The sequence below is a fragment of the Prunus mume genome, linkage group LG2 (assembly GCF_029339155.1).
Source record: "Prunus mume cultivar Tortuosa linkage group LG2, ASM2933915v1, whole genome shotgun sequence".
NCBI lineage: Eukaryota > Viridiplantae > Streptophyta > Magnoliopsida > Rosales > Rosaceae > Prunus > Prunus mume.
The window spans coordinates 31,590,244-31,602,411 of record NC_142699.1 but is presented as its reverse complement, the minus strand read 5'-3'; the positions used below and the strand labels follow the sequence as shown (position 1 = coordinate 31,602,411).

The window sequence follows — 12,168 nt, the reverse complement described above, 5'->3', positions numbered from 1 at the left end:
TAAATTCTAAGCTAAGAAGTCGAACTTAAAAGTTAAAACATATCATAAAGAGTAATGCTTCTTACTACATTTTGTATGTCACATCACATTTCTGTACCCGCCAATCCAATTCAGAAACAAAAAAAGAAGCAACCATAGACCCGACCCGCCTATATAGTAAAATCGTAATATTTTTACCCATTTGCCAAACCCTAGCTACACACACAAAAACCCCACAAAGCCCTCTCGTGCTCTCCCTTCACATAAGGAGTCGCTGCAATGGCAGGCACTGTTGACGAAACAACGAAAGCGGTCTCAGATTTGACAATGGAATCGGAAGGAGCTATGAGCAAAAAGTAAGTGCCTAAGAACCCCTGTTTGGTCCCTGAGAAAGGGATTGCCTTTGAATTGAGGGATTTTAGGCATGGCTTGGGTTCCAAACAGGGAGCGGAAAAATGTGTTCATTTCTGTCCATGAAACGTTTTGTTTTATTTTTAATCCATATGGGTTTTTGTTTTTTTTTGGCTACGAAAGCTGTTAGACTTAATTTTAATTTTTGTGGAATGCTTACAGTGCACGCAAGAAGGAGCTGAAGAACAAGCAGAAGGAAGAGGAGAGGCGGCGGAAAGAGGAGGAGAAGGCAAAGCAGGTACACATTTTCTTAGCATCCTTTTGTCTCTGCTTTTATTATTTTTATTAATTATTATTTTCTGTTTGGTCTTTTGAAAACGAGGGAGAAATAAGTACGGAAATTATATGGGTAGTAAACTACGTATAGGACTCTTCCCTGAACTTTATATGGTCCGGTGGAATTATTGAATGATGGTGTGTTCATTCCCTAAATGTTGGTAGATAATTGTCAGAACATTATTTGCTTATCTGCAAGTGTTGTTTACCCAATAATTTGGTATATTTTGGTTGTTAATTTGTCATATAAAATTATTATATGAAACATGAAAATGAGTCGATACTAAATAGTCATGATACATCGTAGTGATTTTCTTTTTCGTCAATTTGACAGTGGCGTGCTTAATTATGTGTAAGTATTGGTTTCGCAGAAATCTTATATATTCTGGTGATTTGTTTTAAGGCATAAATTTAATATTTCAACCTTGAAAGTGAATTCATACTAAATAGTCACTTGAACTCTGGATACACTTGAATAATAATGTGTGATTGCTTACTGTCCACTAAAGAAGCTCACCGTATTTGATTATGAAGTCTGATATTAAATAACTTTGCACTTATCTTACAGGCTGCTGCCACAGCAAGCTCACAGGTTAAGAAAAATGGAGCTACTGAAGATGAAGAAATGGATCCAACGGTATACATTAAATACATTGTGTAATATAGTTTTCATCTAATTGTATTCTGTGTGAATTTTATTCTCACTCATTTACGACCCGAGCCTCATCTGTTTTTGTTCTTTTGTTTTTGATCATGTTGCAGCAATACTTTGAAAACAGGCTGAAGTATCTTGCTACCCAGAAGGCAGATAATAAAAATCCATATCCTCACAAATTCTTTGTTTCAATGACTGTGCTTGAATATGTAGAGCAGTATGACGGCTTAAGCAATGGGGAGCATCGTGATGAGATCAGTGTATCGCTAGCTGGTATTCAAAATTAAGGGTTTATATTTGTTTAGAGTATCATCTGTCACTTTCGATTTTTATTTGTTGGTGTGAATAATTTGACTCTTATGCAAGGGCGAATCATGAGTAAAAGATCCTCCAGCTCTAAGCTTTTCTTTTATGATTTACATGGTGGCGGACCTGGTGGTGGAAAGGTCCAAGTCATGGCTGATTTAAGGTATAAATTTGTTGCCACCCCCACTTCTTTTTATATGGTAATTTATACCTGGTTGTTTAGATCTTAATGTAGTTGGCCTCTAGAACAATGTAATGAACTACATTTGCCACCTTTGCATTTTTTATTATCTGAAACAATTTTTATATCCTCCCACCACCCAAGTTTAAAAATTGCCTGCAGCTTTTAGTTGTATTTACTATATATGTGCAGGCATGTACACACAGCATGTACAAGTATATAAAGTTTATTTGGTGAAACTCTATATAGCAGTTGGTTTAAGTTTGATTTTGCTCTGAAGTTGCTAGTCATCAAATACTATTTTTATGTGTAAATAAGAGCAACTGATTCTTTTCATCTTTTCTCATCTTCCATCTGATTTTCCATACCTATGAAATAAAAATACCTTGATCAGATGATGGCATGAAGTTGGTCTTGTAGAAAGTAGAAAGCTATTATTGTATTGAAGTGTGGTTGGAAGCTCACTTACTCCCATGAAGAATTCTGGATTCACTTCTGCTTAGATAAATGCAAACTATTTTGCTTCTCCTTATGCGTGGTTGAATTAATCTATTCAGTACATAAATATATCCCCTTTGTTGAGTTATTTCTTTTACTTTTCAATATCAAATTACTAAAGGACTTCATTTTTTCATGCAGCAAATCAGAGTTGGATGAATCTGAATTTTCTAAGTTCCATTCTACTGTTAAGCGGGGTGATATTGTTGGTGTGACTGGGTTCCCAGGTTTGTAATAGCTGTGATATACCTTTTACTGGTTAATTATAATAATTTGTTTTCTAATTGTATGATTTTTATTTAAAATTTGAGTTAAGCATTATAGGAAGTGTCTTTGTAAGATTCAGTAGAATAAGTGGTGGTGTAATCCAGGTTATAGTTTTTTACTAAGCACTATAAGAACACATTCATTTCCTCTGCATTGACTTGAATTATGACACTATCAGAGTGAAACAAGGGGTCTAAAGGACAACAGAGGCTAGTCTGTAGTAGTAAAAAGAAATCCTTTTCTTTGTATGTAAAGAGTCTCGATATTTTAGGCGAGGACCATTTGATTGAATGTTTGAAATTGTTATTCACTATATGGGCAAGCAGGTGATAGGTTTAATCTGAGTTCTTTTATCAAGTAATTATTGATCAGTTTAATAAGTCACTTCATCTTGTTTGTGCGTGTGTGTTGAGAACTTTGGTTGGTTAAAAGAAAGATTAGGGAGGAAATTTCTAAAAAGTTATGGTGAAATTGAAATAGATTACAAGGGTGCAGTGTTCCATGAAGATCTCCTGAATAGTAGCTTAGTCTTCACATGATTTGCATCTTCCTGACTTTGTTAAACTGGATATACAAACTTCTTGTGTGTGCACTCATGGATTTGTTCTGGTCTGACTGGTCGTTAGTCTAATGATAAGTTCTTCGTGCAAAACAACTTTCAAGCTATTCCGTTTTCTTTATGTCATAGAAGGTTTGGCTTTACTGCCGTTCAGTCTAGTTGACTGAAGCTCTGATTTTAGGCCCCTGAAAATCCATTTTGGGACACATGTCATGTTATATATATAACGTCATGATCCTGGGCATTCTACAGTTATCAACTATAACTTCTGCATTTTTATTTTTGGTTTTTCTCTCTCAAATCAATTGACCCTTGTAATATAATTTGCTACTGGATTTTGTGTGTTTTGGGACTATGAACTGTTCATTTTTCTGGATTATACAATTGTCTGTTTTGTTTGTTTGTTTCTTTCTCTTAGGGAAGACGAAGAGGGGGGAGCTGAGCATTTTCCCAAAATCATTTATAGTCTTATCACATTGTCTTCATATGATGGCAAGGCAGAAAGCTGGTCCTGCTTCTGATAATGCTAATGTGAAGGTGAGCAATGTTTGTATTTTTACTGCTTTAATACTGCCTGTGCTCCTATCATGACTCCACTGCATAAACTTCTGCAGAAATTTGATGGATGGGTCCCAGGAAGCCCAAGGAATCCTGAAACTTATATTTTAAAAGACCAGGTATTGACTGATAAAGAAACTTTTAAACCCTTCTTTTGCAGTACTGTGAGGACGCTAAGATTACAGTTTTGGGTGTCGGAAAAAAGATGTACACTTGCATACACATTATTGATATCTGTCTATGCATGTGTGATTCCTTACACAATCTATCTTAGATACAGTAACTTGGCGTATTCTTTACTAAATTCAAGAACATATATTTCTGGCCCTTTAGTTAGGTACCCAGCTCAACTTATACCTTCATTTATCTATTAGGTCTTAGTTTGATTAGTTGGTTTGTCGGATTCACTTTAATCCTTGTTTCTGTCCTTTTCTTTCAATCTATATTTTAATGGGAGACTTTGGAAAAGCAAAAGGAGAGAGAAATTTTTTAAAAGAAGCCAAAATAGACAAAATTGCCCTTATTTATTTTTGGATTTCCTAAGGAATCCTTTACATTTGTATGTCTTTGATTTGAAAGTTGAGAGGTTTTTCTGTCTTTTTTGAAAAAGCTTTGGTTTTTTCCAAAAGTGAAATTTTTTTATGGCTAAAACCTAAATTTACTTATTTTAATTGAGATTGAGAGTTTCAAAGTGACTTAAGTTAGATCACCCTTTCAAGATGCAATATATTAATTTTTGATTTGTTAATTTACGTTATTCCCATTTAAGTTTTCAAATTTTTATGCTGTTCTCGTTTTCCATTATTTTACGTGTTAACTTCATTGTATTTCTTGCTAGGAAACTCGTTATCGTCAACGTTATCTGGATTTAATATTGAATACCGAGGTTCGACAAATATTCAAGACCAGATCTAAGATCATTCAATATGTTAGAAGTTTCCTGGACAAGCGTGATTTCGTGGAGGTTAGTCTTCATCAACTTGCCTTCTGTATCCATTGCGTTTTCATGGCCATTTGTTGATGGTGCCTTACATTTTTGTGTCGTTTCTATCTTTGTCATTTAGTTCTTCTTTTTTTCCCACCCTCAGGTTGAAACTCCGATGATGAATATGATTGCTGGTGGAGCAGCTGCCCGTCCTTTTGTGACTTATCACAATGAACTTGACATGAGGCTTTTCATGCGCGTTGCACCTGAACTATATCTCAAGCAGTTAGTTGTTGGTGGCCTGGAACGTGTTTATGAGATTGGAAAACAATTTAGAAATGAGGGTATTGATTTGACTCATAATCCTGAGTTCACTACCTGTGAATTCTACATGGCTTATGCAGACTACAATGACTTGATGACCCTGACCGAGGAATTGTTGAGTGGTATGGCTCAAACATATGCTTCTTTTGCACTTCTCCATGTCTTTGAAACTACTTGGATTTCTTTGCTGATATAATATTTAATCTAAAATAGGGATGGTCAAGGAACTCACAGGTGGATACAAAATCAAGTATCACTCAAATGGGCTCGATAAGGATCCAATTGAGATTGACTTCACTCCTCCCTTCAGGTCTGTAACCTAATTCATTGGTCATGCATGTTACAACTGAAACAGATTTAAAACAACTTATCTGATGGTTTTAACTGGTACTGTTGCAGGAGGATCGACATGGTTGAGGAATTAAATAAGACTGCAGATCTCAACATAAATCCAGCAGATCTCTCTAGTGAGGAAGCTAACAAATATCTTAAGGAGGCATGCAAGAAGTTTGATATCAAATGTTCTCCTCCTGAAACCACTGCTCGTTTGTTGGACAAGGTAAATCTTTCTCTTTTTCCTTTTTCCAAATATTCTTCTAAATCAAGTACATGAATCAGGATATTTGATCCAATTTGAACTAGTCTTTTGAGGAGCTAATGGTGTGGTGAGAACTTAGAAAATGACCTGGGCATATCTGATTAAAAGGCAGTACCCTGGCTGGTGGTGACTTGTATATTATACATATATGTTCAGTTACGTTCACTGTTGTATATGGCTGTTGGCTATTAAATTGTTGCCAAGGAAGGGAAAAAAGAAGTAATGACTTATGGTATTTTTCATAGGTGGCAATGATATTGAACACACTAGTTGCAGTTTCAATAGAGTGAGAATTATGATCGCATATTGTCATCCCCCAAAAAAAAATTCACATTACTATGAGATTCTATATGCTTGATAGTTGCTATTGGTTGGCAAGGAATGTCAATTTAATGTGGTAATGCAATCTCATGTTTTTCTCATGTTGATGACATTTTCCATCATTGCAGCTTGTGGGGCACTTTCTGGAAGAGACTTGTGTAAATCCCGCATTTATCATTAACCATCCCGAGATAATGAGTCCTTTAGCAAAGTGGCATAGATCAAAACCGGGCCTGACTGAGCGTTTTGAGTTGTTTATCAACAAGCATGAAGTATGCTTACTAACTTGAAGACTTCTTTGAATTATTTATTAATTTGGCATCTTTTGGTTTGGTTTGTCGTTGTGCTTGTTACCAAATGTTATTTTGCTGCCCAGCTTGCCAATGCCTACACTGAATTAAATGATCCTGTGGTACAACGCCAACGATTTGCTGATCAGCTCAAGGTATGAATTAACTGTTTAGTTGTGTTATATTATTATATATTATTTGGTAATTTTTCTGAAGATATGAGGTTTGAGTTTCAGGATCGACAGTCAGGTGACGATGAAGCAATGGCTTTGGATGAAACATTTTGTGGAGCTCTTGAGTATGGGTTACCTCCAACTGGCGGTTGGGGTTTGGGCATAGATCGACTATCTATGTTGTTGACTGATTCACAGAACATTAAGGTTTGTGCCTCCTACCCTCCCTGTACCCTCCAAGCATGTGTTTGTGCTCGTGTGTGAGATGTCACCTGTAGCGGCTTCTCACTGTCTGTTGTTTGTGGTTGGACAGGAAGTTCTTCTCTTCCCGGCTATGAAACCACAGGATGAGCCTTCTGCTAAAGGTACTAATTCTGATTCTGTCCTGGCATTAATTTTTAAAATCTGTCCCCCGAATTTTGCTGCTCTTTGATGATGAGTTTCAGAATGTTGTGTTTCCTCTTTATATATGCCCTGCTTCTAACTATTGTTAGTTTGACATTCTACAGCAACCGCAAGCTCTTAGGATTATTGGGACACAGCTTTTATTATACTTGAAGGGGGTGGCCTTGTTGATGGTCTGCGGTCACTCTGTTTTTGTACTGTTGTACTTCAAGTTTTTGGGTAACATCTAAAATGTCAGATTATGGATATAGGGTTTACTATATTCTTCATTACTCACTTGTGAATGCGACTAATCTATTTATTGAAGTGTCAAATTGTTGGACTTGTTCTACAATTTGTAGTTGTGTTAAATACGTTTTTGGTCACTGTGTTTAGCATTTAATTTGGACTCAAAATTAGGACCTGGCTTGAGGGAGCAATTACTTAAAACTACAATAGTAGTGAGTCCTTTGCAATTAAAATTAATGGATAATATATAATTAAAAAAGATGGTGAAAAATTTGGGCATTAAAATCAGAAAATTGTATGAGTATAATACATGTATTATGTCTGGTTTATGAAAAATGCACAATTTTTTGGGAGTTTCACTAAAACACCCAAAATGGAGGTTGAAATTATAAAAAAACCCAACACTCAAAACACTTTATAAACACACCTAAAATCCATCATTAAACACTCAAAACTCATTTATAAACACACCCAAAAAGTTGACTTTGGGGTTGATTTGGGGTGTGTTTTTATGTTTAAATAGTGCTTGAGTTTTTTTATAAATACATGTCTAGGATTAGGTTTATTTATAAATTTGTACAATTTTTTTTCCGTATAATTGAGAATTATATGGAAAATAAAATTTGTTTGAAAAATATATACACACATGACATTTAGGGTCGAAGTCACCGAGAAAAAAGGTTTGATTTTTTTTTTTTTTGGATAAGAAAACGACAATTAAATTTTAAGAACGACAGTAACTATAAAATATTCCCAACCTTAGACGACCCACGACTTTCTGCTTGTTTTTGGTCAGCGGAAAATATAGAATTCCTAATTCTACGAGGAAAAGGTCAAAGCTTTTGCTTGGTTAGCAAGGACTGAAGAAAGAATTCCTAGTTCTAGAAGGAAAAAGTGGACTAGTCGGCAGCCTCATTCCTATATATATATATGGTATTTACATACAAACCACTCATTGATGGTTTATGTCTGAAATTTTGTTTACTCAAATTTTGAGAGAGAGAGAGAGAGAGAGAGAGAGAGAGCGAGCGAGCGAGCTTTGTTTTCATCTTAAAGAATGGCTGTTTCTACGCAGGTCAGTGTGTTTGACAAACTCGAATACCTTTCTTTGGTCTCCAATATTTGCACAGTGCTTGAAAATCATCTGGGTTTCGCAGACAGAGTTTTGGCAGAGTTCATAACCGAGATGGGTCGAAAGTGTGAGGCCGTGGACGATTTCCGTGCAAAGTTAAAGCAAAACGGAGCAAACATGCCTGAATATCTCCTGCATATATTGTTGGAGATCATTCACAACATTCTTCCTCCAAAAAAGGCTTCTCAGAAGCGCAAGAACAGCCCGGCCATGGCGATCACCGATGCTGTGCAAATTCATAGAGATAGTAAAGAAGAAGAAAAAAGGAGCAAGAGGCAGAGGGTTGACAATGGTTATGAAGGGATCGCCTCTGGTGTTTTTGGGGCTGCAACTTATGATGATGAAGTTGGATTGCGAAATCGAGAAAAGGATTTCGGGGAAGAGATTGAAATGGAGCTGGATGAGGACCCATTAGAACTTCTGCGTGGAGTCTTATCAATTGATAGGTCACCTGTTAAGATTGTCAAGAACCCAACTGGGTCATTGAGCCGTGCAGCTGCACTTCAGTCTGCGCTTCAAAAGGAGGGTAGAGAAATAAGAAAAGTTCAAGAAAGAATGAAGCGTAATTCAATTCCAATGGATCTTAATCGTGCTTGGGAAGACCCTATGGCAGAGAGAGGTGATAGATATCTCGCACAAGAACTTAGGGGTGCTGCTGGATTTTCGGCTTTCAACATTGACAAGCATGAGTGGAAGAAGAGTGCTTATGAAGGAGCCCTGAGTTTTGGGCAGAGATCAAGCCTTTCCATTCTTGAACGGCGTCAGAGCTTACCAATCTACAAATTGAAGAATGAGCTGGTTAATGCTGTGAACGAAAATCAGGTGCTTGTTGTTGTTGGTGAGACTGGTTCAGGTAAAACAACCCAGGTAGCTCAGTATCTTGCTGAAGCAGGTTACAGCACAAAGGGCATAATTGGATGTACTCAACCGCGTAGAGTTGCAGCCACTTCTGTGGCCAAGAGGGTTGCTGAAGAAGTTGGTTGTAGATTAGGGGAGGAAGTTGGGTATTCTATTCGATTTGATGATTGTACTGGACCGGATACTTTGATTAAGTACATGACTGATGGGATGCTTTTTCGGGAGATTCTGATGGACAAAAACCTTTCTCAGTACTCTGTGATCATGCTTGATGAAGCCCATGAAAGAACAGTCAATACTGATGTTCTTTTCGGAATGCTGAAGCAACTTGTTAAAAGACGACCTGATCTTCGTTTGATTATTACGTCTGCAACACTGGATGCAGAGAAGTTTTCGAGTTATTTCTTCAATTGTATGATATTCACTGTTCCTGGTAGAACTTATCCTGTAGACACACTGTACGCGAAGCAGCCCGAAAGTGATTACTTGGATGGAGCTATATTGACTGTTCTGCAAATTCACTTGAGTGAACCTGAAGGTGACATACTTGTCTTCTTGACTGGTGAGGAGGAGATTGAATTTGCTTGTCAGTCTCTGTATGAAAGGATGAAAGAACTAGGTAAAGATGTTCCAGAATTGATTATCCTACCAGCTTATGGTGCCCAACCGAGTGCAGAGCAGTCAAAGATCTTTAAGCCTGCTCCTCCAGGGAAGCGAAAAGTGGTTGTGGCTACCAATATTGCTGAAACTTCGTTGACCATTGATGGGATATTTTACGTAATTGATCCAGGGTTTGCAAAGATAAATGTATATAATCCGAAGCAAGGGGTTGATTTGCTGGTTGTAACACCAATTTCACAGGCATCAGCCAGTCAACGAGCTGGGCGTGCTGGGCGTACAGGGCCAGGAAAATGTTTCCGCCTTTACACTGAGAGTGCTTTTCATAATGAGATGTCTCCTAATACAGTTCCAGAAATCCAAAGATCAAATCTTGTACATACTACACTGATGTTGAAAGCTATGGGGATAAATGATCTTAAATATTTTGATTTTATGGATCCCCCATCACCCGAAGCACTTACATCTGCTGTGGAACAGCTGAAGATGCTAGGAGCCTTGGATGAAGAGGGGTTTCTGACCAAATTGGGTAGTAGAATGGCCGTGCTGCCTCTGGATCCACCTTTGTCTAAAATGCTGCTTGCCAGTGCGAACCTTGGATGCAGTGATGAAATTGTGACCATCATTGCCATGCTTCAGGCAGGCAATACCTTCTACAGGCCTAAGGAAAAACAAGCGCAAGCAGATTTGAAGAAGGCCAAGTTTCTACAGCCTGAGGGAGACCATCTGACTTTACTTGCTGTTTATGAGGCTTGGAAAGCTAAGAATTTTTCTAGCCCCTGGTGTTCAGAGAACTTTGTCCAGTTTCGGTCATTGAGTAGGGCAAGGGATATCAGGAAACAGCTTCTTACTGTCATGGACAAGTATGAATTAGAGGTTGTAAGTGCAGGAAAAGATCGAACAATGATCAGAAAAGCGGTTATAGCTGGATGCTTCTTCCATGTTGCTAAAAAGGAACCACGTGAGGGTTATAGAACCATAGTCGACAAGCAGGTAGTTTATATCCACCCAAGCAGTGTTCTTTTCCAGAGACAGCCAGATTGGGTCATCTACAATGAGCTGGTGATGACCACAAAGGAGTACATGCGCGAGGTCAGCGCTATAGAGCCCAAGTGGCTTATGGAACAGGTGCCAAGATTCTTTAAGGCTGCAGATCCTACAAAGATGAGCAACCACAAATGTCAAGAACGCATCGAACCGCTGTATGACAGATATCATGAGCCCAACTCTTGGCGTCTGAGTAGACGGCGTGCTTGATATGTACAAATTTCAAGATGTAAATTCTGTTGTTAAGCAAAGTGTGCTTCATATGTACTTCTCTGCTATGTATACAGTTGATTTGTTCCACTTTGAATTTTCAAAAGTGAATATCATTTATCAATCTTGTTAGTTACTTTTATCTCTGTCTTCCTGAGGAACTAGTTTACTTATTAGATTTTCCTGAACCTTAAGCTGAATGATGGCCATGCTCCCCTGTTCTGTTCCATTTTCGAATGTTCCAAAACATGTTTTATATAATGATCTACATAGATTGGCCTGATACTATGTTTTGGTCCTTGCTTGCTTATACTGTTGTTTTTTATGTCTTATCCCTCTGTTATGTCATCCTTTGACATGTTTTGCCTAAGAAACTAGCAATTCTTGCATGTTTTGCTCGGTTTTTTTTCTAATTTTTTGGAAAATAGTACAGCCGTCTGGCTTTACGTTTTTGGCACGTGTTGCCTAGGCGCTGGGCGAGTCACATATATAGTCTAGCCGGGCGGCTATACCAGGTTTTTAAATTTATTTTTAAAAAATAGTACCAGGCTATATTCTCTAATTGATTTACTTTGAAATTTCTCTCTTCGATATCTGCTTTGGATGTTGAAACTAGCAAATTAATATCTATAAATAGTATAGCCACGCAGCTATACGCGGTTTTCATAATTGTTAAATAGTACGGCCGTGCGGCTATACGCGGATTTTTAAATTGTTTTAAAAAAATAGTATATCCTAGCAGATATATTCGGTTTTTTCTTTATTTTTAAAAAAATAGTACAGCCGCTTTGCTTTACGTTTTTATTTTATTATATATATAGTAGAGCCGGACGGCTATACACGGTTTTATAAATTTATTTTTTAAAAATAGTGTAGCCCCGCCGCTGTACTCGATTTTATTAATGTTTCTTTAAAAATGGTATGGCAGCGCGGCTATACGTATTTTAACACGTGGGCACCTAATCTCTAAATTATTTATAAATAGTATAGCCGCGCGGCTATACCCCGTAATAACTTGGGAGTTGACAGAGTGAGAGGCAAAAAACCCAAAAGCAGGAATATCGATCAGTAGAGAGGAAGGAGAATGACCAGAAATGAAGCAAGCATTCGCAGATTCCTTAAAGCAGGAAAGGAATCATCGCTGGGCATAATCGAGGCAAACTACCAAGTGATCAAAACGAATCTGATTTCTTATATGCCAAATACCCCACACCAAATTGAGAACATAATTTATGCCAAAATGAGAACTAGAAAACTAGAAAAATAAGTTGTCTTCCAGAGCAATTAGACTGTTTTCGTTTTTTGTTTCGACATTAAAATATCAAATAAATAAAAATTTAATTAGCATT

The 12,168-nt window shown here is 37.3% G+C and overlaps 1 protein-coding gene and 1 pseudogene across 3 annotated transcripts; both read left to right on the top strand.

Annotated features, from left to right (window-relative positions):
* Positions 1-93: 93 nt before the first annotated feature.
* ATKRS-1 (lysyl-tRNA synthetase 1) lies at positions 94-7,077 on the top strand. The gene is made up of 17 exons (XM_008225532.2): positions 94-335; positions 553-628; positions 1,235-1,303; positions 1,429-1,594; positions 1,688-1,790; positions 2,448-2,533; positions 3,551-3,669; positions 3,747-3,809; positions 4,529-4,654; positions 4,779-5,061; positions 5,153-5,249; positions 5,339-5,498; positions 5,987-6,130; positions 6,235-6,303; positions 6,385-6,528; positions 6,635-6,686; positions 6,831-7,077. Exons 1-17 carry the CDS (start codon positions 259-261, stop codon positions 6,845-6,847), a joined length of 1,851 nt encoding a protein of 616 aa, XP_008223754.2. The 5' UTR covers positions 94-258; the 3' UTR covers positions 6,848-7,077.
* An 832-nt stretch (positions 7,078-7,909) lies between these two features.
* On the top strand, positions 7,910-10,961 carry LOC103323535 (putative pre-mRNA-splicing factor ATP-dependent RNA helicase DEAH5 pseudogene; annotated as a pseudogene). Of its 2 annotated transcripts, XR_016124109.1 has the most exons (2): positions 7,912-8,029; positions 8,112-10,961. The product of XR_016124109.1 is annotated as a putative pre-mRNA-splicing factor ATP-dependent RNA helicase DEAH5 pseudogene, transcript variant X2 (transcript). The 2 variants fall into 2 exon arrangements; XR_016124108.1 differs by having other exon boundaries at positions 7,910-10,961.
* Positions 10,962-12,168: the final 1,207 nt, after the last annotated feature.